At 40.1% G+C, this 26,972-nt stretch overlaps 1 protein-coding gene across 1 annotated transcript in view; it reads right to left on the bottom strand.

Moving 5' to 3' along the window:
* LOC104547760 (dystrophin-like) overlaps nucleotides 1-26,972 on the bottom strand; it is a gene marked incomplete at both ends in the record, with an annotated part of 73,386 nt that overhangs the window by 7,066 nt on the left and 39,348 nt on the right. Inside the window, 7 exons of the mRNA XM_010193577.1 lie at nucleotides 3,693-3,785; nucleotides 7,822-7,945; nucleotides 8,300-8,543; nucleotides 17,114-17,272; nucleotides 20,319-20,384; nucleotides 21,706-21,771; nucleotides 26,380-26,418. Coding sequence (XP_010191879.1) covers nucleotides 3,693-3,785; nucleotides 7,822-7,945; nucleotides 8,300-8,543; nucleotides 17,114-17,272; nucleotides 20,319-20,384; nucleotides 21,706-21,771; nucleotides 26,380-26,418 — 791 coding nt within the window. The remainder of the gene's footprint in view (nucleotides 1-3,692; nucleotides 3,786-7,821; nucleotides 7,946-8,299; nucleotides 8,544-17,113; nucleotides 17,273-20,318; nucleotides 20,385-21,705; nucleotides 21,772-26,379; nucleotides 26,419-26,972) is intronic.

Genomic DNA, 26,972 nt, shown 5'->3' with positions numbered 1-26,972 from the left:
TTTCTATCCTGTGATGTTCAACTATAGGTCTGTGTACCCACGCACAGATTCACTCCTTTTCCCCATTCACTGCTGACTCAGCTCTGAACTCTTCTCATGAACCAATGCCCTGAGAGTCCAGTTTGTTGTTGTATTGCTCTGCGCTCCTCCAAGTTGTCGCTGTAGTAATGGCAATAGGATACCCAGAGTTATAGCCCTGATTCAAATGGAGTATCACTCCCTATGCTGTGACATGCTGGAGCCAGACATTTAGCTTAAATTTTAACATGCTTATTTTCACAGGTCAGAAAGCAAAACCACATTTAATGTCCTGCCAGTAGCTTCCCACGCCTTTTAATACATCCTCAGATTTCCTCAACTGACTCCATGTATAAATTTCAAGTTATTTGTACGGAAGTTTTTCCCTTCCTGGATTTCATTTTGTTATTCTCATTTTCAGTCTAGGTAGATTTTGATGAGTGCCCTGTGTTCTTTGTAGCTGTTCTGGAATTGCATGGTCTATCAATATCATAGCAGACAACTTCCTTTACAGCTTTAGTGTAGAAATACACAAAGCTCCTTCTAGTAGTAGTCAACCTTGAGCATTTGATCCATCTTCCTTCTATTTTTTATAATTAAAGATAGTATGCATCACATGTGGTGCCACCTTAGCCAAGTCGTTTGAATACATCTTTCAAGTAATTATTTCTTAAGCTCCTGTATCACAACACACTTCTGAATATGAGATTCGGATGACTGAGTTTCTTGCATGTCACTTCTTTTAATTCCACTTAATAAGAATTAAAATAAGAAAACGTATTCTCTACAGGTCTGTGCTCATTGCTTGTTCTGTTTCCTGAATACCTACAAACAGCTTGAGATTTGATGCAACCTGTAATGCAAAGAAATAAAATACTGCTTGCACCACATCTGAATCTGAAGCCTCTCAGGCTTCTGCTGCCCGAGAGGCAGCCAAACTACTTTGCAATTATACTTTATTTTGCAATTATACTTTGATCTTTTATAATATATTGGAAACCTGGGATACAGATTTGCATGTCCCAACAACAAAATGGCCCCTGATTCGGGGGTTTGTTGAGACCAATCAACCCTGCTTCCTTTTCTCCTTCCTGCAGTCTTGTAAATCCTAAGTCGTATCCCTGACGCCCGTGGAGTCTGAGTGACCACAGCATCCTTCATCTCACAGTGAAGGTCTCCGTGAGCCTGAGGCAAATTAGCTGCAGATGTAAGCTTCATTATGCGGGTATCAGTTGAATATCCTTAATTGTTAAAATGGGAGTAGAAGAAAACTCCAATAACTGAAGTTTGCATGAGACCTCAGAAAAACTGATGACCTCAGTAGCCTTCGCTATCAGTCAGTGACTGGAATGCCATCTGCTCTGGCTGCACATCAAACTTGATTTCCCACAGAGGGCCCAACCCTTCCTTATTCCTCAACCAAAAGCAATTATGCAAACCTGGCATTCGTGAAAATGCTTCAAAAGATACATGAAGAAACCCAATCGAGGTCCTAATCTCTTTATCCAAAACCTGGTACGATTCTCCAAAAAGCAAATGACTTTTTCTCCCAGCTGGACTAATCTTTTTGTGTAGCCAAAGAGAGAGGAAGAGGCAGACTCTGGCTCAGCCCAACAGCACTTTGGTCAGGCCCGAAAATAAAGTCCTGTGGGAAGCGTGACCCTGCCCAACAGACCGAGCCTGCTCCTGGTGCTGCCCCAGAAGCTCCTCTCACACCAAGGACAGAGACGACCCATGTCAAAAGGAGACTGTGCTCCCTCTCGCTCGCAGCCCTCCATGCGGCTAGAGACTGGTTTTCTCCTCTACGGCTGCTGGTCAGGCAGGAAAGCAGCAACAAGCTGCCACCTCTTTTAGGGATGTTTGTGATCGCATGCTACACTTTTAACGTGGTTACTGAATGGAGAAACAAAATAAGGGAATGCGTTCTTTCCCAGTATTTAAATGACTACATTTTGCTTCACCAGAATGCAAATGCAAATTAACTTACAAAATGAAAATATTAACTGATGTTAACACTTTAATTTATGTTTTTTGCACTAAATGGTATATTCCGTTAGTTTGATTCATGAAGCTTTGCATTTTTCACTAATAAAATAAAATTAAAAACCTTTTCTACTCTCACTAGGGAGCAATATGTAACAGGTCGACCTCTGCCTATTTATACACAGGAAATGGACCACTGTGTTTCAAATAACTCACTAACTATTGTTTCGTAAATTGCTCCTATTTTACTTAAAACCAAGCTTGTTTTTAAAAAGAAACACTGTCAGTGTCATCAGCAATGATTACAAATTAGATACCACATTTGGTGAATATATTAACACAGATGTATCTACCTCTAGACACATGTGATTAGGCAACAACTCCTAAATACAACATACTTACACAAATGATAGTCACTGATAAGAAAGCACTGTCTGTTGCAACCTTGTGTACACAGCAGCTTCAAAAATAACCCCATTTTTATCTACATACCAATATTTGAAAGATTTTTCATCTGTTGTCTCTGACAATAACTAGGCAAAAGGAGAGCTGGACATAGGACTTTTTTTCATATACTGTTGAGGTAGAGATCAATGTAGTTAACAATATATTGTATTAGATTTTCCTCAATAGTATTTTTCTAAACGATTCCACCTTTTGATCTATAGCATGAGATCTTATGCAGTTTATACTGCCTTCTCCTTTTCCACTGCTCACAGATGATGCCTGGTAAGAGCTGAGCTTGCTTTGAAATCAAAGGATGGCGAAAACTTGACTCCACTGGAAGCCTAGTGTGATGGTAAAGGCATTTATCTACTAAAGAAGAACCTCTGGGTGATGTGTGAGACCCGTGCAAGAGGCCCCGCAGTTAAGTTTGTGCCCTTACTGAAACCCACTTAACAGGTTGCCAGTAGACACTGGGATTGTCTTCTGCCTAGAAGTTTATGTCTGAGCCTTCTTTCACAGCAACAGGTAATATCCCAAACTTCCCATCTCCTGCTAGGACACTAAGACACTTTCCTTGGTAGCAGAGCATTTTCTCTGGGCTCAGAAAAGTGCTTTCTTAAATAAACAAAGGCTGAATAAATAAATCCCAGTAATACAAATGCTTATCTTTATCAAACAACAGGAATAAGCAAAACTGAAACACTGAGAGAAATGCCGTGGCTGTATGCACAAGCACAGCCTACGCTGCACAAACAAGCAGCCCACTTGTTTTCCCTCCATTACTCTGGGCCCGTGTGCTACAAGGTCGAGAACTTTGCCTCAGAACTTTAATACTATTCCAAACCAGATTCTTCTTGGAGGAAGTTAAGGACAGAAGAAAAATGTGCTAACATATGTATTAAGAATAAATCAGCAAGAGGACTGACTGAAGAGGAGAGAAGCTGTGAGAAAAGGAATATGGCAAAAGGGAAGAGAAGAAAATGCTCAGGAAAAAAAAGAGTCTCAGACAGACATTGTTTCATCCACGTACCTAGCAAGGGCTACCTGTGGAGGCAGCTTAAGGTAGAGGAGGGGCAGGCTGCTTCTCCGCTCTAAATAAGACAGGTTTCTCTACAGCTATTGTTAACGCGAAAACAAAGAGCAGCAAAAAAGCTGACACCAAAACACAACCCCCTGAAAACATCAAGGAACAGACAGCACTTTTATCTTCTTCCCTCTCATCTGCCGCGGGCAGCAGCGCTCACCTCTGGAGCTGGGGAAGGAGTTGTTCAGCTGCTCCATCACTTCCTCCAAACCTGTGCTTGTGTCCTGGGGAGGGCTGAGCAGCTCATCCTCACCTAGAAAGCAAATACACATCACTGCATCAGAGCCACAGCAAAACCATTTGCTCACAGCTGGCTACTGCGTGCGCCCTTCACAAAGCCAAGGCTGTTCGCTTAAACACACTTTCTGCTCAGTACACAATAAAAATTTTAAAGGTGGATTTTGTTAACTGCTATGTTTCTCTTTCTTTTTAAAGATCTAAGTGAAATTAAACAATTAATTTTAAACAATTAACACTGACTTTCATTCGTAAACAGGGATTTAAGAAATAATGTACTCTGGTAAAAGAAGTGGGGTAAAACGTCTGCTAGGAACATTTAGTTTCATAAATGACACTCGTTGTTTCAGCTTTTCTCATTCTATTAATGGCAAAAGAAATTGCTGTTGTGAGTGCTGCTACTGAGCAGCTTTCTAGTAGTGCTGGATTCATGTTAGCACTGCTCTGCCTAGCTGCGTAAATCAGTAGAAACCCAGATTCTCATCTGCATCAGTATTAATATTTCTGACAGCTTAATTGCATCAGATTGGCGCTCCAAGAACATTCAATTGTACTGTAAAAAGGTTTAGAAGCAGTTTAATAAAGCGAAATACATTTCTCCCACTGAATAATTTCTATATCCTGATTATAGGGCAGCAGCTTAATGGGAAATTCAATACGTTTTATTTATAGCTGGGTTTTTTTGGTCTTAGTTTCAGATAACCAAGATCCATATGATGATTTCAGTGTAGACCCTAGTCTCCCACACAAATAAAGCATCTGAAAAAAGAATATACCTAAAGGATATACTTTGAGTGAGATTCTCCTTTTTCACTAGATTTCTTTTATCCCTATTAAAACACAAAAGCAATTTTGCCTGCTGTAATAACCACAAGAGAGACATCCTTATTTTGAAAATGACTTAATGACCCTTTATTCTAACATGTCTTGCCCTACTCGAGTAATAAACTGCCTGATTTTCTGTTAGCATTTACATTCTTTAAACATTGAGGTGCTTCGTGCCAGTAGAAAGCCTCCTAAAAGAGATGCTAAGGGAACACTTCAGGACTGCGTATATTTCCTATTATTGGGCTTTATTGTCAGCTTCACCTCAGGGCCAGGAGTTTCACAAGAGTTATTACTGACCAAGGGTCATTTTTCCCACTCCAGTCACAAGAAGTGGGGTAAAGTGTCTGCAAGAAGCACTTAATTCATATAAGTGATGGTCTCCGTATCAGCTCCTTTTATTCCATTAATGGTCTAAAAATAGCTGCTGAGAGTGCCTGCAGTTTGCTCAGCTTTTGACTGGGGCTGGGTTCACACAAATCAGCTCACACCATGAGTTACTTTCGCACCAAGTGCTGCACTGACAGAGGTGCCATAGCAGAAGCAATGTCCTTCCAGCCTCTGCTGGATGTGAAGGTGAAAGCTCAGACTGAGACCTTGCCGCTTCCACCCAGGCTGAGGACCTTGTCACTGTGCCTGCAGGAAGCCACTCAGCCCTAAAGTCTCAAAGAAGAGGGCAGTGGTTCTGCTGTCCTGGCCAAGAACTGAGGACAGGTACCAACATCCCAATGTCCTGGTAAACGCTGATGCAAACTGAACTGTGTTGACCCTCAAGACTGCTGTATGTTTGCTTAAAACGCGCTATTTTTATTCTTTCTGATTTGGATGACTTTTCTGAGCATTGACTTGTAAATGACAAAATAAGACATCAGCCAAGCAACTTGATAAAAATAAAGACACCTTCAGACCTCGGTTATCTCGCTCTACCCAAAACAGTCTTTCCCATTCATGCTTCCACGAAAGGCTTGGAGAGCTGGGTGGGCCTCAAATATTCTGGTGGCACCTGAACGAATTTAAGTTCAGCAACAGCCTCTTGGCTCACATGCCTCAGAGAAGCTCCTATGCTACATTACTGGAGGAGAAAGGCCAGAGATCAGGACTTTCCCATTAGGGCTCTATGAGAAGAAAAGCAGGACCTTTCCACTTGCCTTGGCGTGCCCTGGTTATCAAGGGATAAGATTTTCTCTTCGTAAATTAGGGTGTGAGTGGGTGGCTACTTTTACCAAACAGCTGGACAACACTGCTGGTGCAAAACCTTTTACAGTCATCTCTCCTTGAGAAAGCAGAGAGGCAGAGAAGTGCTGTGGGTCTACACCGAGAGAAAAAAACCTTAAGGTCTCATTTCAAAAAGTAAACTATATAAAAGCTAGCACTACATTATCTCATTACCCGAGAGACCCGGAGATCCTCAGTGTTTTCTCAAAAATCGAGACTTTCTCGTTACTGGGCACATGCCTGCTGCATGGGAGCAGTATTTACACCACAGCTTTGGTTCCCTTCACAGTTCAAGAATACTTTAAGTCATGCTTCAGAAAACCCTCAGACTGGCAAGCAAAGCTTTCTGGTGTGCAAGGAGACTCGACAAACTGAATTAGTTGCGGTTTGTTAGTTCAGTTAGTAACTCTTTTCAGAAGCTCTGCTCCATGCTGCCAACAGTGTTGCTTTGCTGAGTCGCAACACGATCGTGCTGATAACGACTGAACATCTCACTGTCCTGCCACATATTGGCTCAATCAAACAAACAAAAAAACCCAATTCATGTCTAAATATTTGCTTTAAATAGGTTTCAGCAGTTTATATGATTATATACATGTTAATGAATTAATTCCAGTCTCACAAGTTAAATGGGAAGATTTTTATATCGAGTCAAATGAAAAGAAGTACATTACTGTATTCTGTCCTACTAAAGGATAAAATATGAAACTACAAGACTTTAAATAAAATAGCTGGAAACCACTGTCTTTTCTTGCAGATTTTAATTAGCATAATTTATGTGATGAAATTAATAACATTTTTCAGAAAGCTGATGTAAATTACTCCACCAACACATTTTGCCTAATCTGTTGCAAAGTATTTACTCACTAGTAATACGATTAAAGAAAGGTTCAAATGAAACTGCTGTCATCCATGGTACTCTCACCCCTAGGATTTAACTTAAGCATTCCTAAAGGTACAATTAATTGCACATTTTTTTGTTGTGGGGCATGCAGAACCCATTTTGTTTGATACTGGCACAGGTTGATGTTATTGCCTACACTCAGGATGGCGGAGAAAGCCCCTACACAAGCTGCATCTTCCACCAGGATGGCACTTCAGACACAGCAGAATGTCCCCTCCCATTCAATTGCTGTCATTGACTCTTCCACTAACTGCAGCAAAGAGAAAAGCTCTCACTTAAGGCTCTCACTCTCCCCCAAAGCTTCTCTCTAATATATACTAAATACACTTCTGTGTATGAAGCTGAATATTATCATAAGACTTCAAATACTATCTCGTTGAGGTAATTTAAGTACATTTGCTTAAAGATGCTGCAACAGTTTATTGTGTTTTTACTAGCAGAAAGTCCTTATTACTGGGTAATAAATACTTATTGGTTACATAACAGAGAGGAAATTAGGAAAACGCCACAGAGCAGTTAATAAAAGCACCAAAATAATTCCAGCCAGTAGTTACAGAACATTATTACTTAACCTTACTCCACAACTCATATGATGTTCATTATCACATCTGATGTGATATTTAGAAAAGACACTAGATGAGCATTGCCTGAGTGACAGCTCAGTCCTTCTGACTGAGCCATAACATATTAAAAATAAGATCATATCCGTTAACATGGGGGATGGTTGATCACACATTTAACCTCTTAGCCATAATTAATACTATGCACACTTAAATCAGTCACGTCATGCTTAATAGATGAAAGTCAGTTTGAATAAAATAGCTTTTTAGTGATACTTGTTTTAAAAGTCAAGTCCTGGCTGAGCTTTATGTTTAATGTCAAAATACCTATGCTACTGTGTGCACCATGATCAAAAGCAAAAGCCTGAACCATAATGAAGACATAAAGTGTAAACAGCCAGATGACATTGAAGACCATTACAAATGTCTACTCCATTCTCATTTGAACGAAACAAGAGAGCAGAGTATTTTCTGTCTTTAAGGATTTTTTTTTCTGGAAAATGGGGCTATAACTATTTTTTATGACAATCTGAACTTTGTTATCTTACCCATGGTTTCTGAAGTCTGGCTGCCAACTACACGAAGAAGCATTGGCTGACTGCTGTCTGACCTCTGCAAAGAGGTAGAAGGAGATGATAGTGTTGTACCATTCACCTTGGCATCTGCCTGCGGCTGAAAAGTGAAAAGAAAAAGAAGAGATTGTTATTAACAGCTCAGTACAGTTGCACAAATCTTCATATCTCTGTATTTTTTATTTATGCCATGAATATACACAATTTGCTGTCTCTTTTTAAGTAAATATATCCAAGCAAATAATGGATTTGAATTCTGAATAAAACAAGGGAGAAGACTAAATAAGAATACCAAAACATTATTTCAGCTTCTCATTTGCAGCCTGTAGAACAATTTATTATTTTTCTCTGACTCGTCTCTACACATACAATGTCTTGGTCTGTTGCTGCCATTATTGATAATGCTTCACACCCTTTTGGAAGATGACTCTAAAAGAAAGGCCTGAGGACTCACCTGCTCCAGCAGCTGCCTCAGCCTGTGCAGCTGCGACTCCAGCTGCTTGTTGTGATCCTCCAGGATCTGCATCCTGGCCTCCAGGCGGCCCTTGTGCTGGCGAAGCAGCTTGGCTTCTGCGATGAGCTCAGCATCCCGAGGGCTCTGCGGAGAAACCGGCATCATCTCCGGTGGGGACGGCAGTGGAGACAGTCCTTTGTGGTCATGCTGCTGCTTCAGACGGTCGTACTCTGCTTGCAAGTTTCTGTTGAGGAGTAACCAGGAGGCAAAACTTTTATGGATCTAAACAGGCTGGTGTGTGGTGTGATGTGTCAAAGTGCCGGGGGGCAGAGACTCATCTGTACCACCCGCCTTTTGTCCTGCTGCACCCCCTGTGCATGTGGGCTTACACCTCGCAGATTCGCACAGAGCTGATAATATAGGGACCTGGGATATGAGCATCGCCTACAGGCCCTCTTCATCACTAGAATTCACAATGAATTCTCTTCCAGGGCACATGACGCAGGAGGCTGGCTGGGTTCCAGACACCCTCCCGAAGCCAGGGTACGGGCTGTCCTGGGCTCAGCCCTCCCTCGGCTTCCTGCGCTTTATCCTTCCTAGCAGGAGTTGGACTGCCTGTTCGCTTCCACGCACGAATACACTCGAGGAGTAATTAGTGCTAAAAGAGGACTTTGAGGGATCAAAGCACTTTACAAACACTAATCACAGCGGATGCCACCTGGCCAGCCTATCTGTTTTACAGATGAGAAAGCTAAGACAGAAAGGCAGCCATACAAAAGAGTCCGAGCAAAACACACAACTCAGGAGTTCATTTGCAACCCTGCTGCCATTAGTCAGGTCACATCATTCTCTCTTCATATTCCCAATTGCATTTCCAGCCTAGCTGTAAAGTTACTAACCTAAGATGAGGAAAAGACAAATTAGTGAGCCAATCTGTTAAACTGCACTGCACTAACTTTTGGGGCTATAATTTCCATCTTCATTTGTACTGCCCTGTCTAGAGTGATGCAGTCTATCATAACTTTATGGCACTGCTAAGCTTTTTCTTTTATTCCTTAAAACTCCATTTTACCCCAGTGAAACACTCCACAGATTAACGAAAAAAAATTCTACCAAGCAGGAAGGGCACAAAAGGTAAGAAACTGAAACTTTGTTAGGGATAACACAGTTCAAAACCGCAAAAACAGTAACTTGTAACAGCAACTCTACACTGGGATTTTGTTGCTACGATGTTCCTTTTCAGCTTCCCAGAGGGGGGAAAGCGGCTCGACGCTCCAGTAACTGCTTACTCATCACAAGCAGTGACCCAGATTTTATTTTTTCCAACTCGCTCTTATTTGAGGCTGTGAGAACAGGCACTTTTTGCCAGTTCTTCTGCCTGCAAACCACAATGCACACTGACAGTTGTCTCTGGAGGCTTAATAGCACCTCAGAAACCTCCCAATAAACTTTACTAAGCTCTGAAACACTTTTAAAGGTACGTTACTGTGACCAGAACGAGAACTAAACCAGTATGCATCATTTCCCACGGATAAGAAAGCAATGCCAAGAACCAAGACAGGCTACTGACTGTTCTTCAGACCTACTTGTGCCCCTCAGCAGCTCCACGATGGATGTGTTCTAGCCTGGGACTGTGGCACCCCTCCACAAAACACAACTCCTAAGGGATGTCTGACCCCCGTGATCCCTCCTCTGCAGAAGTTTTAATAAGGTTTAAAAAAAGGGGTTGATTATTCTTAACTTCAGGTTGCTCCAAAATTCAAGATTTCTTTCTCTAAAAGCCACACAAACAGGGGAGACTATGGAGAGATTGTTTTCAAAGGAAGTTTTTTGTTAATAATGAAACATAAAGCTTCAAGTCCATGAAAATTATCTGGAAGAAAGAAAGAAGGGCTATACTGGGTGTTGCCTTCCACATGACTTACTGTCTTCTGATTCTTCTAGCTGAATGAACTGGTGAATAATGAATAAAAATACAGAAGGGAATAGGAATGAGCATGAGAACAGTATCACACATGGTCTTATTGCAGACTAAAGTTTATAGAGGACTGATCATTAAGCTTGTTTTTCACAAAGTCTGTAGATTGTGGCTATCAGTACGCCGTGAGGAATTTCCCAGATGCACAATACAGGCAATCAAACAGCAAACTCAGAAGTTTGAAGTGCTGTAAAGCAAAAGATAAAAATATTGCCCTAAGGGAAACTAAATAAATGTACTTGGTCATACTTACAACATAATCAGGTACCTTGCTGCAAAGAAATCTACAATTATCGCCTCAGCTATCAATATAGAGAAGTCCTTCTAGTAAGTATGGTATTGAAAACCAAGTGAGGACAGGATAGAAATGCCTTTATGTCTATAAAAAATACTTAAAAACTCTTTCTGGAAGCCTACAGAAAAAATAACTTGTAAAGGATACTGCATCTTATCCAAGCAGAGGTATGTCTGAATTTGTGGGTTCCGCAGTTAAATCCAGTAATACAGCTGGAACAAAGAAATGTTGTGTTGAAGGTCGCATGTGAGTGACCTGAGCTTGTCCTGAGCACCTGCGTCACTGAGTTTCCCAGCCGTACGTTTTTGTCTAGCTACACAGTCCTTAGTCCAGAGAACTAAGGTTCATCATAGCAGTCTCTTTTAGAGCCATCAGAGCGATGCAGAGTAGAGATCAATCAATAATATCATAATAATTGGGATCTAACCTATGAATGAAGATTTGTATTAACATAGGGGAAAAAACTCTGAAAATTAAAAAAGAAAGAATTTGAAAGCTGCTGTAAGAATATCCTAGAGGAGAGAACAACCTGCTCTTACAGTTTTAAGGTGTAAAGTGAAAAAGGATTGCTGTTGTAAGCCAGGTGTCCAAGGCACTGCACATAGCCCTCGGAGTAAAGCCTCTGTGTCCCAAGGAAAGGCACGCTCTGACACTTTCAGCATAAAATGGGAAGCAAGAGAAAGGAGGTAATAGCATAATCCCTTTAAATGAATGCAACTGAGTAAGCATTGGCAGTACTGGGAAACCCAGCCTCCTTCCACCATAGCTCAGGCTGAGTGACTTTTACATGCAGCTGTCACAAACAAAGCAAGCTACTGCATCTTCTGATCACTGGGAAAATATACCCTACTTCAGAAAGAGAAATATCCAAAGAAACCCCCATTTACTATCCTTGCACCTCTCTGAAGCACTCATGAAGAAAAATAACAGAGGGAGCAGGCAATGTAACAGAGGAAGCAAGAGATGTAACCTTGAGTTATGCAACTGTAAAGAGCTGGGTAGTAAAGAGCTCATGAGTTATTAATCACATCTATCACTGGCAGCATTAATTGCCTGGTAACAGAAATCCTAGTGGACCCCATTTGCTGAGTAGTTCTCTTAGAGACGATTGGGAATTTGTGAATTCATGTTATTTTTCCCCTCCATGCTGAAAATCAGTAAAGAAATGGACAAAGCTGGTAACTGAACCACCTACCACTGTCCCTCACTAGAGTGCCAGCATTTATTTATGATGCCTCACACTCAGAAGATCTAGTTCCACTTCTTCCATGCCAAAATAAATATCGAAAGGAGCCACAGCATGTTTAGAAATGCATCACTTTCTCACTGTTGGCAACTATACAGAAGGCACATTTTTGAGGAGGCCATTCATCAGTCTCCAGATTTGAAGGAACACCATAGCTGCATGGAAACAGGGCAGCTTTGAGATGGGGGTACTGGTGCTTTTCCAGCTGCACAGAGCCCACTGCGCTCCCAGTGCAAGTCAGGAAAGCAAAGGGAAGGCAAATGGCTCTGGCTGGAGATCTCCTTTACTGAGTTCTTGTTGTAGCACAGCTGGGAGCTGGGGGGAAAACAAGAGAATGCAAGTGAAGTCTCCCTTTTACAGAAGTATTTCAGTGATCTTGTCTCACCTAAGCTATTAGGAAACATTCACTTTCTTCAGTCATCAAAATAGCAGGAAAGTATTTTAATTCTTTGAATAAAGTTCTGAGTCCCTGTCACCACAAAACCATACGCCTTCTTTTTTAATGCTAGTACAGTACATCCTAGTCAGTATAACCTAGCCCACAATGCAAGTTATGTAATGTACTGCTTTAGATGGACACCAAAAATGTCTTCTCTGTTTCTGAAATATATACACTCTTAAGGAAATTTCAAAATGTCTTTGGAACACTTTTATACTTGGTTTTTTTTCCTCTTATATTGCAATACAGTAATAGTGCCTTCCATAGCAAGGTTACTTTACGTCTATTGAATACATAAGAAATGGCCTCAGCACAATATTCCATGTGATGTAAAACTGAGCATGAGTCTCAAGGCCTACTACTCAGATGAAACATTTTCACCAATACAAAAATATTCTCTAAAATGTTCACATTTTAGAAAATATAAATTATTTAACAGTCAAATTTTAAGCCATAAATTATTTAAGGAAGTCATATTTGCAAGCCACAAAAGCACCAAGGTCTCAAAATGTTAGCAGATAAATAATGAATATCTAACAAGAGGTCCTTGGAACCGAAAAAAATGCCAGTCAGAATTGTGTCACAGCCAGGCTAGTTTGTAAGTTGGAGAATACATTTCAGAAGAATTCAAAATAGGCAACAGATCTTTTGGAACTGTCCAAAAGCAAAACCTCAAAATTACAATTTCAAAGAGACTTTTTCGTTTAATTAAGAAGTCAAGATGGAAATTTGGAGAGCAGAAACTGCAGCTGAAAACCAAATGGAGGTCAGAATTCAGTGAACAGCTCAAAAGAGATGAAGAAAAGTCAAAACACGAAGTAAAAAAAGAGAAGGGCTTTTTTGAAAAGCAGGAAACTGTGGAGACTGGAAGAAAAAGTGAAATGACAGTGAAGTGTTTTAAATATCATAGTATTGCTGCTAGTTGATACTTGATGGAGCTTTCCCAAGAGCTGCTGAGAAGCGACCGCATTTGCAGACTCTAACTGTAAAATAGTACAAGCTACAGCAAAGAGAGCTGTATCTTCATTGCCAAAAATCACCAAAAGTGCGTGCAACAGAAGTTGTGTCAACATGGGCAGGAAAAGATGAAAAGATGACTCTTTACGTAACACCACTCTCTGCCCAGCCACTTGCCTTCCCAGGCATAAGCATCACATCCAGCTCAGCACCAGCAAGGAGACGCGCTCTGGCCACAAGATCCAAGGTATTTTACAGTGAAACTGAACCAATCCAGGTCCTGTGAGGCTGGGCTGAGGGCCAGGTGGTCACAACGTGATAGGCATCATGTTCAGCTCTTTTCCAAGCTGCGGATTCACTGAGCCTTCATGCCGAGGCAATAAACAACGTTTACTCAGAGGGCATTTTTAGGATCAGCATAAGAAGGAATACGTGTTCACCCACTGGAACTGGGTTCACACAAGAAATTAGGTCCTCGGTTGTTGGTTACCTCTGGCAACAGACAAAAAATGTTTGCTCAAACTCAAAGGAGGAAAAAGACTAGAAAATAGAAATCTAAAGGGACGAGACTGTATTTAAAGGTAGGTAAGTTATATGAATGACTCCTGACTGATACTGTCTGAACAGCTTATTTTTCTAAACAGGAATCGGTGTTTCCTCCATAAAATCATGGTTATCTGACTGTGACAAGCTATAAGGACAAGAAGAACTTGTTTGCTTTTCAGCATCCACCTCACATTTTAAGTACAAGTTATTTATAGCAGTTTGCAGAGACAAAAGTCATGATTTTGTCATAATCAATGAAAATCACAGCAGTGTGACCTCCATGCTGTCCTACAGAAACAGACCTCTTTGTCCCTGCTACATTCAGACCTGAAGCATCCTCAAAAGGCGAGGTTTCTTGTGGCGGCATCCTGTCCCTAGGCGAGCCTCTAACAGTACAAATGAGAAAACAACAAATAGCTAAGCTTACAGTCAATAGCTCTTGTTTAATCCAGGATTGGCAACCTTCAAAACAGCAATTTTTAAGGTACAATTTCTGTCAGTGATCTTTTAACATGCTACTCCTCACTAGCAGTTATTACATTAAATAAAGCTCATACTGAAATCTAAGGCATTAACCCCAAAAAGGAATTTTTAGCCTGTTCAGTTATCTAACTCCATGTTATACTAGTGTTCATATACCACCTTTCTAATCTAAAACTAGGCTGCTCTAAAAACCATCCTCCTTTCTGATGGACAGCTTATTCTGTATACAGACAGAAAAGCATTATGATATTTTTCCTTCTTCCTAGTGCTGTTCAAAGAAGTAACACCCCTCCCCTGAAAACTAAGGTATTTTACTATCTGTACTGTATTAGTTAAACAATATTTCTTAAATACAGAAGTACTGTGCTATGTAGTAGGAAGATTGGGGTTTGCTTCAAACAAAATCTTGCTGCTGTTCAGAGAGCAGGAGCTGTGCTTACTACAGCTTTCTGTACGAAATGCTTTCCCCACCCTTTCTGCCTATTGATCCTCTACATTTTCTGAACTCCTCCTGAAAAAGAAGTCTGTTCTTGACCGTTCTTCTTTATTGCTTACTCACCAGTCTATTATTATTTATACGTACGTCAGACATTGTGCCGGCGTTTTTCATGCAGGCGGAAACATAATCTCCAGGTTTTCTCTCTGCTACAAATTTGCCATAGAAAGCAGTCAAATCCTAGCAGTTTGGTCTCCAGCTTAACCTGGTCTGAAGATTTTTTTAGTCTGAACACAGAAAGGGTGCAACACAACTGGAAACATGAGGGCATGAGAAAATAATGGTGGCTTAAAAGAGTAACTCTTATAGCAAATTATACCTTTAAGGAAAAAAAAAGCCTGTGTGAAACAAACTGTTAGTTAAATTTGTTGCCCTTGCATCTGGAGATTTCTAAGTCTACTGGTATTTATGGAAAACAGGCTCTTTCCTCTTGCTGGGTGAAGCCTATTACTTATACAGAAAAATGGGCTTAATCAGCAGAGGCGTAGCTGATGCACGTCCAGAAGGAAGCATAAGGCAGATCTATATCTTCCTCCTGTTCCAGGTGACAGAAAAGCTCATTTCAGGCTTCTCCACGCCAAAACCAACCTGAGCTGTTCTGCAAGTCCAGGCTCTGCTCTTTGTAAAGAAGTCCCAACACCAGTCTCATGGAGATGGTGGGGTGATGGAGCCACTATAATTGATTAGTCCCATCCAAAGCAGACTTATGCATGGAGAGAAGATCTATGACAGTGCCAAGTCTTGCATTATTTTCTTGACATGCCTAAGGTAAATGATTACTGCATTAAACTCTCAATGTCAACAAAAGTACCTAGGCTCTTAAACAAGCAAGAAAAAAAGAGCATGAAAATGCCAACAGACTTTACCATAAAAGCTGAAGACAGCGGAAGGCAAATAAAAGCGGGTTTTTTTGGTAGATCTAAATTATTTCTATCTTACAGCCTAATTTTGGTAGTTCATGGTTGCACTCACAAATCTGCCAGGGTCAAGATGTACCAGTTTTATGCTGATGGCTCATGACTCTGGAGTACCTCAGAAAGAGGTGTGATGCTGTGATGCTGCAAGAATCACAAGAATCCTGTTGGGGGTTTTTTTGGTGATTAATGAAGACAACTTCAACTAAACTTGAAATTAAAAGCCATAAGCTATACTTGACGCTGAAAAGCTAAAGAAATGGCAACAAGTAACACTAAGCAAACTCAAAGAGGATTGAAGTTTTGACCACCATGAAAGAACTACTTTTTCTGAAGAAAATGCAACCTTATAACTAATTTTATCCATAAAAATGCTATCGAAGTGAACTCTATTTAACTATAGAGTACAATTATTTCACAGATTCATTACTTCAAATGAATTGAGGTAATTTCAAAACCTCATGTATCCCAGTGGCCAATGTTTTTGAGAAAAGCCTGTCTTTCCAAGAACCTCTGCCTGTATTTCCCAGACGAGGGTGCAGAAATCTGCACACCTGTTATGGTTTAAGGGTTACCAGCCTGAAAAGGAAGGACAGGTGGTGTCTGTAGGACTCTGGAGGGTCAGAGATCAGTACTGTTCCCTCCCCTTTCCGGCCACAGTCTATAAAAAAAATGAGGTTTTCGTGGGCTTTTCCTGGCTTTCCTGGGCTGCCTCCTGTCGCATCTCGGGACGGCTGGGCCTAGCTCCATGTGCTCGGCAGCATCCACCATCATCTGCTCCCCAGCACCACTGCGGTCCCTGGTGACGAGTCACAGCAGTCACAGCGGCCACGAGGCACTGCTTGGACTCTTCCACTCGGGACTACTGGGATCAGGTTTTGTATGTAGTTAAATATCCTTTGTCCCTTATTAATTCCCTTTTCCTTTCCCCTGTTGTTTTCATTAAACTTGTTACAGTCTTAACTTCCAACCTTGTGCGGAGCATTTTTTTTTTAATTATTATTCTCTCTCTATTCCCTTCTCTTAATCCTCCCCCTGGGAGGGGTAGGGGCAATAGAGAGAAAAATCCTGCTCTCTCTCTCTCTCTGTGACCCTTACATGGAGACAACGCCCTTCCCTCTTGTCACTGCAAAGTAAGTAACACTGGCAAAATAAAGTAACACTGGCACGAAGCTCATTACTATCTGGAAATAAAGGAAATGGTGGAACAAAAGGAAATATGACACAGCCAGCAGAGCTTGTCACAGGTGGCACCATGAGTATCAGGTGATGCACATATGTCTCTGAAGCTTGCAATTTTGAAGATTTTGTGAAAGAAACAGTGCTGACTCATCCCTGCACTGGAAGTGGGAATGAGTTAATGGAGACAAGATGTCAGCCTCACTGCTTATATAGAGAAAGCTTTCGCTTGCCCCTGCAGTGTGCGCCCAAGGGCTGCAGCAGCTGGCAGCATCACCCACCTGTTTTCCTCCTCCAGGTCGGCAAGGATCCTCTCCAGTTCCCCTCTTTCCTCACTCTCCAGAGAAATGAGGATCTGGGCAGGGCTTCGGGGCTGGCTCAGGGGGGACTCCTGGTTCAGACTTTGGCAGTAGTGCTGGATTAACAAGTGCTCATCATCGCTGAAAAACAAGGAAAGATGACACAGGCTGTTCTCTTCTTCACCTTTAACTTCGCAATGCATGTGAGGAGGTGACTCACTCCCACTCTCCCATTTCTTACAGAAAGATTTGCTGAACTCTTTGTAATGGACAGCAGAGCAATGTACCTTAAAGCAAAATCTGCCAAACTGTCTCACTAAGTCTCTGAGAATTTTCCTTCTCAGGTACTTAAAGGTGAGTTTTGCCACAACGAACAAACTCAGCTTTCCTCTTTTGTCTAACTTCAATTAGGAATTTCCTGGAGGAAAAAAATCCATCTTCTGCTGCCTGATCTGTGCTGTGCGTGGGTTATTCAGGCAAAGGCAAGGCATTTCTTTTTATGCCTACAAATTTTCCTTCTTTAATAAAGGTGTCCTCTAGTTGTCTATATTTTTCTATAAAATTGTAAATGGGTTGTAATAAAAAAATACTGCCTTAATCTAATGAAATTATGCTACCTTTCACTGAATTAATTGTTTGTTTGTTCTATTTTAATTACAAGTGATGTACACTGTCAGAATACAAATATATTCTTTTTAATAGGTATGATATCTTTCTTTACTTTTACTGCACACAAAGCTGTCCAGCATTTGAAACAGAAACATCTCTGAAAGCAAATCCAGTTTTGAAGACCTCGACCACCTCCCAGAATTAAATAGGGGGTTTAGGTGCTAAGGAGATGCATCCAGGCCCTAAGCTACGCAACTAACACCAGCAGTAACTGTGAGAAACCACGGAGGGTTTCTCTTGACACCAGAAGTCAAGGACAGGAAAAAAATGACCCTGCTATTGGGAATCTTGCTTTTCTTGTAGTACTTACTTATAACAAAGTAATCCAGTCTAGCTGTTGGTTTTTTTTTCTGTTACATTTGTAATCCAGAATTCAACAGGCATTGTACAAAAATTAGAATTTTTCTTGTTTCCATTTTGTTCCTGAAAATGTTAATGATGCAGGAGTGCAAAAGCAACATAGAGCACATGAACATTGGTTCATAAAAGAGAAATAGTAATTTTTCACAACAAGTATCCTTTCCCTTTTTTAAACAGAATTTTAAAGGCTTGCCAGTTCCTAAATCTATGCTTTTCATGGAACATTTCAACTGTGATTTCCTTCAAAGAACTGTTTTGCATTTATAAATACCTTTATGCATCTTAAGTGAATTAACAGTGAAAAAGTGACATAACTATTGCAATATCATGTCACTTTGCAAGACACACTCTTTTTGTGTGATTTTCAGCCTGCACATGTTTTGTATACGTAATTACAGTGGCACTACAGATCAAAATGTTCTGTGTTATATATATATCTCTATTTCACTCCTTTCCTGCCTCCATCTACCACTCTAACTGCAATTATAAGCCCGATAATCCAAAACTCGTGAGAATGTCAACAAAAAATACTTAGGCATAACCTGACAAACAAAACTGAAAGAATGACAGTCGTGAATTCATGGTGAGCTTTGACTTTGCTGCAATTTGTATGTGGATCATATTTCTTACAAAATTCAGAATGTCCACGCTTATTCTCATTTTAGTAGTACAAACTGAGTAACAAACTGGACAGCCAGTGGTTAACTTATTAACTGAATCATAGTAATACAACTTTTAATTAACCAAAGAAAGAATGGAACAGTAAGATCAAAGTGTAATAAGAAAGATACTGCTTATGTATGCTTTTGTGACTAAGGACACCGAAATATTGCAGTGGAGACAGCAGGAAATTCCCTATATAACCATAGCAATACAAAATTGCCATACAACTTGGAAACAAAGTAAGTTTTCATTAACTGAGTGAACCTATACTGCATATGCATCAGTTCTGAGGTGTTGTTTTAAACTTCCTCCTTTTTTGAATCAATATATTGAAACAATGTACTTGGTTGTACAGGGGATTTTCTTTCAAAGTTGGTAGGTAACAATCCCATCAAGTCAAAAGAGAAACTACTTCAAAACAAAGATACAGCCTTATTACTATTCAAGAACATCTCACAGGCTCACAACCAACCTCATAAAATACTCATGATTTGGAATCTCAATTTAAGTAAGTGAAAAGTGGCCAGAATACTGCACTTTAAAGGAATGCTACCAATTTAACAAAAACAAGACTCTGAATTTTCAAAAAAATCCACCCCTTCAACTGTAGCAAGAATGAGATTATGTAGAATAGAAAACAACACTTTCAGAAAAGTTGCAGTTTGAGTTTTTTTGTATTTGATTGATTTAGATCTGTGCTATGGCTTCTCCTGCACTAATTAACTAAGGCCAAATTTTCAAGCACAAGGATGACTTATGTGCTATTATCTTGTTTCCAGAAACATTACTCATGGGTAGTTTTCTAGTTCTATGTCCATTTGTTCAGAGAATAAACAAGATCAAGAAAACAGTGAGAGAGGAGAAATACATTAACATGTCAGAAAACCACAAAAAGGTCTTGGTGTGACATTAGACTGAACTGCTTTTTAAAAGCTTTTATTTATGACTTTGCATTTAAAGTAGAAAAATGAATGCTTGTCAGTGATCTGTCCAACCTAAAGTTTACTACTTCTATTATTTCACGGCAAGGACAAGTCCCTCTATTTCACATATTTGTAGACCAAAGATTTCTGCTTAGCTCCACCAGCCTTTTGAACGACACTTCGCCCACAACATTTGCAATCTCAACACTATTTAACCATGATTAAGCTTGCTGTTGAGATAGAAGGGTTTTCTTTTTCTCTTTGTCCTTAAAACACATCAGATGATGAGCATTTTTTCCAATATGGGAACTATTTGTTGAATAAATCAGTATTTTTTAAAAGAAATTAGTAATTTTAATTTTGAATGTATCAATCAACTCTTGCATAAATTCAGTATTAAGCTATAAGCCATACATCGAAACACTATGGTACAAATTGAAACAACATGAGTTCATCATGGAATTGAACCAGCTGTGGTACATGGCCATGCAAATTCAGCACTACAGAATTTCATTACAAGTTTTTAACTTTCACAAGAAAACACGTCAAAAATACTAAACCAGCCTACTTACATGCTCTCATTAGGTGAAATACTGTCATTTAGATAAGAACCATTGGTGTTCTCCATTTCTGCTAGCCTGTGGAAAAAGAAATATGACTCATTAAAATCAGTTGTGTTTTCCAGACACTTTATTTGCTCTAACATTCTGGAAAGAATTAAAGACTGTGATGTTTTTGATGAATTTGAAACTCAAATTAATTTACACTCACTGTTGATTATCAAAAAGTTTTGCAACAAGCTATCACAAAGGATTGTTTATTTGTTACAATGACCTGGCTAAACTCACTTCTAAGTTTTCAACCCTTTCTCTGCGGTTATATTCCACTCCTCATGACTAATTAATTCCACAAACAAAGAAAGGCCTTAAGATGCCAGGAGATTACACAAATTGCTTTTTACCCGGCCATGTCATCATCAGAACTGTAACGATAAGTCATTTCTCATTGGTTTTCAACACTCAGCCCCTCCTAAATGTCCTGCCTAATTCCAAAATACCTCTCTTTATCCCGTGATTTTGTGGTAGAGAAATAGGAGGTTGGAATAACTATCTTTCTTTACCTCAACCCTTGTAAATTTGCTCACCTGGCAGAAAAAGTATTTTCATATTTGTGCAATTTACCCATTCTTTGATTCTTAAGAGCAGCATGAAGGCAGACAAGTGAATTAAAGCAGCGATATACCACTATTTTAACCCTCCAAATCAAGGAAATATCCTGTTTGTGGTATTCCACAAGGCAAATTACTTAACATTAAAATGGTACTTGAGATTCACATAGAGTTTGGAGGTCTCTGCTTTTCTGATTTGTACAATTACACCAGGGTCCTTACTAAAAACAAAAACCTACGTAGAATTACCAAATGGCTTTGGTTGGAAAGGACTCTTAAAGCTCATGTAGACCAATGCCCCTGCAGTGAGCAGGGACATCTTCAATTAAATCAGGTTGCTCAGAGTCTAGTCCAATCTGACCTTGAACGTTTTCCAGGGATGAGGCCTCTACCATCTTTCTGGGCAACCTGTTCCTGGTTTTCATCACCCTCATTGTAAAAAAATTCTTCCTTACACTCAGTCTGAATCTACTCTCTTTTAGTTTAAAAACATTACCTCCTGGTCCTATCACTACAGGTCCTGCTAAAATGTCAGTGACCCGAGTGCACAGCTTAACGAAGACCCCACAGGACCTAAAGGCCACTTCTGACTGCAATGCTCTGGCATGCAAGTTAGTTGACAGGCTGGTTAGCAGCAACCACAGGCAATGCTCTGCATCCCAGAGCCCGGAAAACAAAACCCCAAGCCCTATTTTCTTTAGGAAGCCCTCATGTATCAGCTAGCCTTTGGAATTTTTTTTTAAAATGATTATTTAGAGAAAGATCTGCCTAATGTCCAGCTGGTCTCATACCTGCTAGCATAATGTTCAATGCGTGAATGAGTATCATCATGTGAAAGCTGAGGGGACGAGGCAGGCCTATAAGGCAGAAAACACTGATTAATCACAAACAATACCCCTTTGAAAGTAAAAAGACACTTAGCTATACCTATACCCTTACATCTCTATGCCTTATGCTTATGGTATGTTTGATAAACAGCAAGTTATAACTCCAGACGCTGTGTGTGCCTTCTCAAGCCGTTGGTGCGATGTTCTGTGGTACCACACTGGGGATTTCGACCATTTTGCAATCCTTCTGTGGCAATGACTCTTCTTCACACCAAACCCCAAAGAAACCTTTTCCAAAGGATTTATGGATGAGCTTTCACCCTGGTGTTCCCTTCACACCTGCCTCCTTCATTGGTAATTCTGTTTCACATGCAGCCCTGCTGGCTGGAAAGCCCTGCTGGGAACCTCTCCTCTGCCTCCTCCCACCCTGCTCCGGCACATCCCACTTAAAAAAGCCTTTAAGGACTACTCCACGAGCAACTAGAAATAAATACAAGAAACATAAAATGTCTGAAACGAGCCTTTAATAACACACTGTAGGCACTGATGGTTTTGCCTAGTGTCTTTCCAGAGTTGTAATCTGAATCATAAATCAGTGTGTTATACAGGAGAACATTGTCAACTATTTTGGGTTTTCTGCCTGACAAATCAGATGGTTTGAGGTCCTCTTCACTTTGCTGACGATGAAAATAATTCATGGGACTTTCCTCGTGAATCAGAGTATTGTTTCTTACAGGTTCAGCTCTGGAAAACGTCACCATTGAATTATGCTGCCTATGCAGCTCAGAGAGCACCCTATGCTGCTACGTGGGATTTTGCCAATCTACATGGATGAGGAGGTGCTGGAATAACAAAAAGTGATGCAGCTTCCCAAATTGTACAGCAATCTAGTATTTTAGCTAAATTTCAACTTTACTCCACCTCTGCCAACCCTTCTTCTGGAACTCCTGACAGAGGAAGGACTTTCCCTCCATTCTAAATTGTTGAATGTTGTGGTTCAGGCTGGGTCTGCCCAATAGGGATTGCACTGCATTGCAAGAGTGGCTAAGTTTTCTATTTGCTGGTTATACACCAAAACTGTAATAACCTGGTGGTTCATAACTGTGTTGGGAATTTGATAGTCCTGCAGTAAATCTACTAGATTGGTCATCTTCTAGTTTTCTAATCAGCCTGCAAAGGGCTGTAGAAAATTAGGATCCTTCCACATTCACAGAGTTGTCATGCTAGATACACAAAATTCATGACCATTAATGTCTCTTCTTGCAGAACAGCAAAGTTTTTCTCTTTAAGATATTACAGGCCAAGTATCACAAATCTCATTTTGTCTGAAATGAGCTTTGGCCTCCGACTGTACTTTTACCCATCGCAAGTTCAAACAATACCACAGCACACCAGAGGATAAATACTCAGTTCATGGAGTACCTCAGTACAGCAGAGATACACGTGGATGGGCAATTGCTTCTCTGCAACCTGATACCCTATTCTGTGTAAGAACATCTACACTGAAGGGAAGGGAGAGGAAAATGATGCAATTTATCTAGAGGATTGGATTAGAGAGCAAGATAACAACGGTTTTCTGATAAATTGATGGTATCCCCATCTTTTCGTTTGTTTGACGCACAGAGATGTTAAGCTGGTCTAAGCTGGTACTATCATTAAAATAAGAGGTCTTGGTTTCAATGTACACACAAATACTGCTGCTAATACAGTGCACAGACTAGGAGATCTGTGTTAAAAGTAGCTTTAGTTTTGAGCTGGATCATTCTCCTAGTCCCTCTTACCCTGGCACTGCACATGTATTTGTACCATTACAAAGGAAACGACAGCCTCTGGCTGGAACCAGCTGGGCAATGATAAGTGATGTCCCTTTTGGCAGTAGTGCAAGGCAAAAGATGGGCCTGACTCTGCATGACCATATACTGGCTGCCTTGAAACCAAGCTTTACCTTCAGAAGTGAATAAGGTGTGAAATACATACATATATAATTTTTTTAAGACAACACAGTATTGTGTAACTTGTTGGAGCGGCTTCTGTCATTCCATCAACTGCAGGCAGTGGATGAGGCTACGTTTCCAGGTTCGTCTCCACTTCAAAACATACTACAGTGGAGATCTACCTCAAAGCTTTTTAAAAGTTTGCTTATGAAAGCAAAACCTGTTGAGAAGCACTGCAGTCTTCCTGTTGAATTCAGCTGCTCGGAGGTACAGTATTGCCAGTATCTGAGCCAGCCTGAGAACGACTGTGCTGCACTGCAGGCTGTTGTGTAGACTTACTTTTAGATGACCACCTGTACTAGAGCTCACTGCCCTTCCTTTCTGAGCACACATACTCAGTCCACCTAATCAGCTTGAACAGTCAGCAAGAAGGCTGAGAAACACAGCCAATATTTAACCAAGATAACCATCCCTTTTACAGGGGCATCACAGCTGCTTTGCTCAAGCAGGGTCTGCAGGAACAGCCTGAGGAATTCCAGTCTGTCAAGTGGTGACTGAGTGGCAAACACCACCTCCTGCAATTCCCTGCACCCCAGAGACCTAGCTGGCAGGACAAAGGCATTTTTCTTGCTGTTCAGCATGTCACTTGATGTTTCTTAAAGTGCAGAATCAAGTAAATTTTATTTGTGCCACTGACATCACACAGTCCAAGTAAAATGACAAATTCTCACAAAAAGCGAGAGTTGCCCCTTTAACGCCTAGCAAGCAAAATATCTGTGCAAATTACTGCCTAATATTGCAGTCAGAATTACTAACTTCTAACAAAAAAAAAAGTACGTATGTATGTATGTGTTAATAAATGGTTCCAGATATTATACCACATATTGATATCAGGATAGCACTAGCATTGCTGAATGCTGCCAAATTATGCTCTTCTGGAGTACTTTAAAGATTACGAGAAAAGTGGTATGACAGCACCAGAAAAAGCCAAGATCTCAGAAAAAATGGGAAAGTTTTATGATAACCAGGATAAGAGATTTGATTGCTGAAGTTGGAATCAGCCCTGTTACTGAGAAACAGCTTTAAACTTGGCTAGCTCAGTAATTTGTGTTGTAGCCCTGGTGGTCTAGCACTAAGGAAAGGAACAAAGTTAGCAGAACAAAATTCTTCTTTCCAGCCTCTAGTTCTTGCCAGACCAGATGAAAGGACTGTGCTCAGAAAGATACCCGAGTTGGTCTGATAAAAGGTGCAGCCTCTCTGCACAAACTCTGCTTCTCAGGACTTCTCAAGTTTTCTTAAGTGTTACATGTAAGTTAAATTCGCTGTAGTATACAACACCAAACCTTCAGTGTGAAGCTATCAGTGCAGGCATACCACAACGTTATTGCAGTGAGTGAGCCAGAATTAGGCAAGTTACTGCAGCTTAATTTCATGTTATGTCAGGCAAAGCAATGGCATTCCATATTATCCAAGCTTTCTGTAAATGTTACTTTTAACTTTGCAGTTGCCCTAAAGGGTGAGAAATCTGGATCCACAGTTGAGTATATCGTATGCTGCCATCATCCCCAGATGCATTTATAAACGAAAATGCATCCTAAAGTTCAAAGCCCCTCTATTAGTCTGGCTCCAGCCTCTTGGCATGTTCTGAGGGTGAACCCTCAAGCATATGAGGTGTGCAGTACTATATGTGTTTCTTGGTTGCTTAAAGTCAGTTTCCCAGAGGAGGAGCACTTCATTTGAATTCCCAATTTTTTGTGCTCCAGACAAAAAATATAAATCAATATTCAAATGTATACATTTCACTTTTGTTTATTCTACCAAAAATTCAATGAAGGTGCAAAGCCATATACATTTCACCATATAGAAATATATAAAATTCTATTCATTACTTTCTCATTAGGTATCAATATGCGAATTAAAAATAATCCTTATTTAACATTATTCTAAAATCAACCATGTAACACTAGTAGTAGCAAATGCCACAATGGTAAGGATATATATATAGCTAGAGATATATAGATAGATATCTTTAGTTTATGCTGAGGGTATTACTACAACAGTAAGACAATGCATGTGCAGGAATGGTGCAAGAGTGAAAATCCAGTTCATAGCTGAAAACTCCTGCTTATTTAACTTCTGAAATAAATACAGTAAACAGTTCCCCATTTCAGCCTTCCTTCACAGATTTTACTGTATCTAATAAACTGTAAGAAAATATTCAGTGAGCTTTGAATTAATTGGGCCACGCGAGTGTGTGGGTGAGCACAGTTGAGCGTGAAACCAAATTATAGCTTTCTCTATAAACCGTCATTCCTGAATGAAATCCATCGAGTTCAATTTATATCTTCCAAAAAGCATTTAGTATACATTCAGAGGCATCGACACTTATTCAGAAACACAGACTTTTGAACGACAAACTCTCATAAGCATTAGTAGGACTGCACCGATATCCCTGTTAATTCAATGAAAATACATACTCCAGAAAGAGTATACAGTACAGAATCCACAACTGCTGGGAATTCCTGGATTTATCCCATTCTATGCATTTGGGATCAAAACCTTCCTTCAGAGAGCGTACCAAAGAAAATAATCGTAAAGAAAGAAGGAAATGAACTTATGTAAAACTAAACAAAGAAACAAACAAAAAAAGTGAGGGAACGCAGCAGCAGTAGCAGCAGCAGCACACTTCAGCAAAAGTACTCACGCAGAATCTACTGGCCAGAAGTTGATCAGAGTAACAGGACTGCAAGACAAAAAATGAGGAGGTGAAGAGAGAGGCAGAAGAAACTCAGCAGCAAAATAATTACAGAAAGGTTAAAAAAAAATAAAATCACAACAACTAAAAAACAGAAATCTAACAGACCAACATGAATGACCGTGAAGAGCAACCAACCAAAAAGTGAGAAAGAAGTTGAAATCTAAAATTTAAAAAGAGAGAAAGAGCGAGAACAAGCTGCGTGCAATTGCCATTAAACAACTAATTAAACTTGTAAAAAAACCCAAAGGGAACTGGGTTAACTCATTGATTTCTCCCTGTGCATCATTATTGCTTTTTTTTTCCCATAAAGACATCAAAGCCATTTAATAAGACTAAATTTATAGAGTGAGAAAAGAAGAAATCAGATGGGAAGCTTGCAAACACAGCAGCCTAATTAAAAAAATAAAACCACAGAAAGATATCCATTTGGAAGAAAATAAAAATTTAATGAAGAGATCATTAGTCTTCAAATTGCCATATCAAACTTAAAAGTTTATAAGGCCGTCAGAAAGCCAGGAAGTATTTCTTTTTTACCAACT

Source organism: Mesitornis unicolor, unplaced genomic scaffold, assembly GCF_000695765.1.
Source record: "Mesitornis unicolor isolate BGI_N332 unplaced genomic scaffold, ASM69576v1 scaffold31421, whole genome shotgun sequence".
NCBI classification, from domain to species: Eukaryota; Metazoa; Chordata; class Aves; order Mesitornithiformes; family Mesitornithidae; genus Mesitornis; species Mesitornis unicolor.
The sequence above is the reverse complement of the archived record's forward strand: the minus strand, read 5'-3'. Positions and strand labels throughout refer to the sequence as shown.